Source organism: Telopea speciosissima, chromosome 5, assembly GCF_018873765.1.
Source record: "Telopea speciosissima isolate NSW1024214 ecotype Mountain lineage chromosome 5, Tspe_v1, whole genome shotgun sequence".
NCBI classification, from domain to species: Eukaryota; Viridiplantae; Streptophyta; class Magnoliopsida; order Proteales; family Proteaceae; genus Telopea; species Telopea speciosissima.
The window spans coordinates 26,032,148-26,037,935 of record NC_057920.1 but is presented as its reverse complement, the minus strand read 5'-3'; the positions used below and the strand labels follow the sequence as shown (position 1 = coordinate 26,037,935).

General features: G+C 36.1%; 1 protein-coding gene across 1 annotated transcript; it reads left to right on the top strand.

Annotated features, from left to right (window-relative positions):
• The first annotated feature begins 559 nt into the window (after positions 1-559).
• Positions 560-5,238, top strand: LOC122662916 (disease resistance protein Roq1-like). Its single transcript, XM_043858616.1, has 2 exons — positions 560-1,017; positions 4,424-5,238. Exons 1-2 carry the CDS (start codon positions 560-562, stop codon positions 5,226-5,228), a joined length of 1,263 nt encoding a protein of 420 aa, XP_043714551.1. The 3' UTR covers positions 5,229-5,238.
• Positions 5,239-5,788: the final 550 nt, after the last annotated feature.

Here is a 5,788-nt window from a genome sequence, read left to right as displayed (position 1 = left end):
TAATGTCACGTTGACTTTGTAAACTTTTATCAAAAAAAAAAAAAAGATCACACACACTTTGGAACCTACTCCCAAATTGTCTATTTGGATCATGATTCTAAGAATCGGTATCGTATCAACATACGTATCGGTTTTGCCAACCGTTGATATTATATCGGTAGCATGGTACGGACAAGGGGTAAAATGATCAAAAAACTCATTTTTTAAAGAAATTAAAGGGTAATTTTGTTTGATACAGCCGATTTAGGCCGATACCATATTGGTATCATATCAGTTTTGTGGTTTGCCTATACCCGTTCCGATACTGTGCACTAAAACCATGATTATTTTGGATTTATAGTGTGGACTATGGAAGCAACGATAACCTGTTCTTTATCCCCTGCAATTCCCTACCTGGTCCATTTTTCCTAGTGCCCCTAACAAGGGGAGGCGCAATATTGACCATTCCACCCTTGTCAGAATACTCTGAATCTGATTGAGTTGTTTCTAATTCTATAAATGCAGGTGAGAGCACTATACTCTCTCTCTCTTCTCTAGCTATTGTATCGCGGTCTCAAAGATGAATAAGTATGATGTGTTTTTGAGTTTTTGTGGTGATGATACTCGCAAGAACTTCACCGGTTACCTCTTTAACGAGTTAGTAGGTAATGGTATTCGCACATTTAGAGACGACAGTGAGCTAAACAGAGGAGAGGATATCTCTTCTAAATTGATGGAAGCAATCCAAGGTTCTAGGATTTCCATTGTTGTCTTCTCTAAGAATTATGCTTCTTCGCCTTGGTGCCTTGATGAGCTGGTGAAGATAATTGAGTGCACTAGAACTACCCTAACCCCACAAAGGATTCTTCCTGTTTTCTACAAGGTGGATCCATCGGATGTCGGGAGTCAGAGGAACGCTTATGGAGATGCATTCGAGAAACACGAACAGCGTTTCAAGAATCAGATGTGGAAGGTGGTGAAGTGGAGAGAAGTTCTCAAAGAAGCTGCAAGTTTGTCAGGGTGGCATCAAGATAATGGGTAAGTCTTTAATCAATCAAATCCTTTGATCATCAGTTATTTGTTTTACTAGCTAGCATGGTGGTTTGAGGAATCGGTATCGGTATCAGTGGAGATCAATATCGGTTCCTGATTGATCCCGTATCGTATCGGTTTTATGGATTGGGGTGCTCCCAACCCATAAAATGTTGAGGTTGAGAAGATGAGATAACAAATATATTTTTAATAGAGAGTGATTCCATATGCTTAAGATCATGGGTAAATGATTTAAGAATGTGTTTGGCTCGATTTCTTGGAATGCATTATTGACCAAGAATGCAAACCAAACACTGCCTAAATCTATGGAATTCCTTGATAGGCCACGGACCACCTATGAATTCTTGCAACTTCATTTGTGCAACGGTAAAGGTTGCTCCATTGTGACCAAGTGGTCGATCACGTCATGGGTTCGAGTCTGGAAACAGCCTCTCTGCGAAAGCAGGGGTAAGGTTACGTACATTATGACCCTCCCCAGACCCCACAGTGGCGGGAGCCTCGTGCACTAGGTACGTCTTTTTTTTTTTTTTTTTCCTTCATTTGTGCAGCCTTCAATGTGTATTGGCTCCTGTATTAGTCTTGGCCGATACCAATGTAGTATTGAAATGGATCGATTGGAATCAAGTCAAGTCGAATCAAGTCGACACCAATATATAGTAATTACGGTCTTGAATCACTTTTTAGCCGATCTACTCGATTCATATCAGGAGGTCAATACCGATACATATTGGTCGATATGTTGATACTATACCAATACTTGGAACCATGATTAAACCATTTTAATTCCTTTTCGGATAAAGATAACTTCAAGACTTTCAAAGTTTAACCATGTATATAAATGAAGAAGTACTGAAATGTGTCCAAATTTTGGTCTCAAATGAATTGCCCGATCGTACTAATTGGAGGTATGATGGAAGGAGTTTCAGATCTTGGCATGATGGAACTCTACTTCCAAAATCCATTGAAATCGGTAAAAACTAATTTGTTAATCGGTTGGTTTTTTCTTGGTTTAGTAAAAATAACTTGTGAGCTACTCAGTAAGAATAGATAAATAGATTAGCAGGTAACCAGGTGAAAAGGAAGGACAATCTAGGCATTTAAACACATGAGAGGAGAAGGAGATGTAAAAGTTTAAAAGCAGTGGAGTATCAGAGAATTAAGAAATTTAAGATAGGAGAGTTTAGTAAATATAGGCTAAGTACGTGTAGGGGAGTGATAGTAATTGCCACTAAAAAGTAAAAAATCCAATGCCCACCAGCCTTTTAATAGAATTTCATAAAATCATTTTTAATCAAACCAGTTGACTAGCCAACCCAGCCTATAGGGCCTTAGATATGTTGATCGATTTCGATCTGTCATAGAACAACAACCTTGTCCCTACCTTGCTTCACAATGGGTCCTTGGGCAGGCCAGGTTTTAGAATGTTTATAGAAACAAAAAGTCATTAAGTAGTTGAGTAAAGGGAATATATATTATGACTTAATAAATAAATTGAAATAAGTTAGTGATTGAAGCAAAAAAACAAAAAAAAATTTTAATTATAGATTAAAGCTAAAATATGTTTGATAAGAAAAATAATCGCAAACGTACAGTATCAGCTGTAGTTATGGATCAAACTCAGGGAGGTCGGGTTACTTAAATCTTTACTCTCAATATAGGCTAAGTGTACTCAATAAGCAATTTATATCTCTAAATTTAATCTAAAAAAAATACCAAGATCAACTATCAAATTAAGAAACTAGGCTAAACTAGGGTAAACAGAATTAACACAAAAAGTAAAAAAATAAGATGGGTAGATTGAAATTGAGATGGGTTCTTGGAGATGGAATCCACCACAAGGTTAGGATAAGTCAATGATCAACACATCAAAGCATTGCATATATCATGGTCTAGGTCTATAGGAGATGCAGCGAAAAGGGCTAACTCCTATGAGTAGTACACATTCAATACACAATTAGATCTTAAAAATCATGAATATGAATGGTGTTACAATGGTTATGGTGGCAATATTGTATATAGTCCATTAGGATGACATGCACAATGCGGCGGTCAATAATTATAAGCCCAAACAATGAATATGTCTATTAATACACAAGCATGTAAATCATCAACTCATCATTTTTTCATGGCTTCATCCTACCCCAAGAGTTGAGGGTTTAGTTAGCCGTGGGAAAATCGATAAAAAGAGAGGGGGTTGATGAAGAGAACATTAAAACTAAACTATAAAAATAAAATCAGAAGATTAAAAAATTTAGTTTGTGTAGAACTTGAACTTGAACCAGTGAAGGAAAATTTTCAGCCTTAAACTTAAATCAACACATTGAATTACACCAATGTAAGAAGGGGATGAAAATAAAAAATGTTAAATTACATTAGATCTAGGAATGAAAAAGAAAAAATTACATCAAAGTTCTAAGCTTAGACAAAGAAACTAGAAAGGACTGAACCTTAAAAATATTTTGGTCTTTAGAAATTTAAAAATCTCAAAAAAAAAGACTGAAACTTGTAGGTAGCCCATCCTGAGGAAACTTTTTTTTTTATAATAGAGAATAAAATTAACAATTAAAATATACAAGGGTTTTTGTACACAAAAGAATACCTATGAACAGGCAAAGTAGGAGAGAAAAGAACAAAACGATAACACCGTTGCAGATGAAGTTACATTAATAGGAGTTCCTTTTAACCTATTGGAAATGTTCAAAAGGTGACCACCTAAATTCTTAGGCCAAGAAACCTTAGGGGTAGGTAAGAGTGGAAGACTTTCAATGCTTGTACACCCAATTTCCCCGATCTCCAAGTTGAGGTGTTTTATCCCCTCAATTTGCTTATCGCCCAATTTCCTCAATTCCATTTAACAGGGGGATAGAAATGACCACCTTACCCCCTGCCCGAACACACTGCTCGGAGTGGGATCCACCTCCCTCTATTAGAGGAAATTGAGGAAATTGACGGGCAGACAAATTGAGGTGATATTTTTCTGGTGTTCCACATGTTCCAACTCCTTCCGTATACCAAAAACTTCAGCATCCTGAGGAAACCTTGATGTAATCAAAGTTGGTGAAAATAGAAATTATAGACACACTCAAATTTAACCATCATAATTTAGACCATTTTGGATCTACCCCAAGTTAGCCCTCCATGTAGATAAAAACTCATCTATTGTAAGCATCATGGTTTGTAGTGTTGAACCAAAATCCTTTTACCAATATTAGTATAACATTAACTAATAAACTTACTCACTCTCTCATTTTATTTTTTTTTATTTTTTTTTTTTTTATAATAACTTATTCAAATTTAGTTCATGCCTCCTTATAGTTGAAGCCTTCTTGATTCAATAACTAAAGTTTTATTCTACATTTTTTATTTTTTTTTTTGTCTTCGTTTGTATCAGAATGGTCGGGCATGACGTGGAGTTGATAAAGAAAATTGTTAGTGAAGTGCTTACAATATTGTTCAGCCAGTCATGCTTGCATGTTGTAGAATATCCAATTGGGTTAAATTCCCACATTGAGCGGCTATTATGTTTGCTTGACATGTACTCCGATGATGTTTGCATCATAGGGATATACGGCTCTGGTGGAATAGGTAAGACAACCATAGCGAAGGCAGCTTTTAATGTCATTTTTCAAAATTTTGAAGGTAGCAACTTTCTTGCTAATGTTAGAAAGAAGGATTTAGCTTTCTTACAACAACAGCTTCTCTCTGGTGTCTTGAAGAGGAAAAACGTAGACAAATTCAATAAGAACGAAGGAATGAATTTTATCAAAGGACGTCTATGCGGTAAAAAAGTTCTTATTGTTCTCGATGATGTGGATGAAACGGAACAATTCTATAAATTGGTTGGAGGGCATGGTTGGCTTGGTCCAGGAAGTCGAATCATCCTAACGACTAGAGACGAACATTTGCTGGATAGACTAGAGGTGGACAAAAAATATATGGTCGAGACAATGAATCAGACTGAATCCCTTCAACTTTTCAGTTGGCATGCTTTTCGACAAGATGATCCATTAGAAGACTATGTACAACTCTCTAATGATGTAATAAATTATGCAGGGGGCCTTCCATTAGCGCTTGAAATTTTGGGTTCTCATCTATACAAAAGAAGTCCAGTTGAGTGGGAAAGTGAATTGAAGAAATTAAGAAAGATACCCAATGATCAGATTTTAGAAAAACTTCTAACCTATAATGTATTATAATTAGATGATTTCTTTTTCTTTTTCTTTTTTTTTTTCTGGGTGCAATAATTAGATGATTTCACCAAACCATATTCCTTGATATATCTTTTTCGTTGGAAAGGACAAAGACATTGCAATTATAATTCTAGATGCTTGCACTATGCTGGGAAAAGTTGGACTTAAACTTCTAGAAAAAAGGACTGTGGTAATAACTAATGAAGGTAATAGGCTATGTGTGCATGATCGGATTCTAAACATGGGAAAGGAAATTGTTCGCAAACAGACCCCTCAAATCTCTCAACACAATATGAAGATTATTAACAAATAGGTATACAAATTGTCAATGTTTTCATTTAAGAAAGCATACACACACGCACACCCTCGAACGTACCCACACACACACACATGTACACGTATGCACACATTGTGTTGCCCTCACTCTTAACATGTCCTTCAGTTGAGGCTTTGTCTAGTTGTAACCTATTGTTGGGATTTAAACACAAACTCGGTTACTCGAATGCGCAATGGAATTTGGATCGGATATTTTATCTTTGCATTCAAGTTTGAGATCGCATCCTATA

What these genes read in the sequence shown, in the direction of transcription:
- LOC122662916 (XM_043858616.1), top strand. Translation starts at nt 560, where the DNA reads ATGAATAAGTATGATGTGTTTTTGAGTTTTTGTGGTGATGATACTCGC. An exon ending in GGGTGGCATCAAGATAATGG is followed by an intron (nt 1,018 to 4,423) that starts GTAAGTCTTTAA and finishes CGTTTGTATCAG; the next exon opens with AATGGTCGGGCATGACGTGG.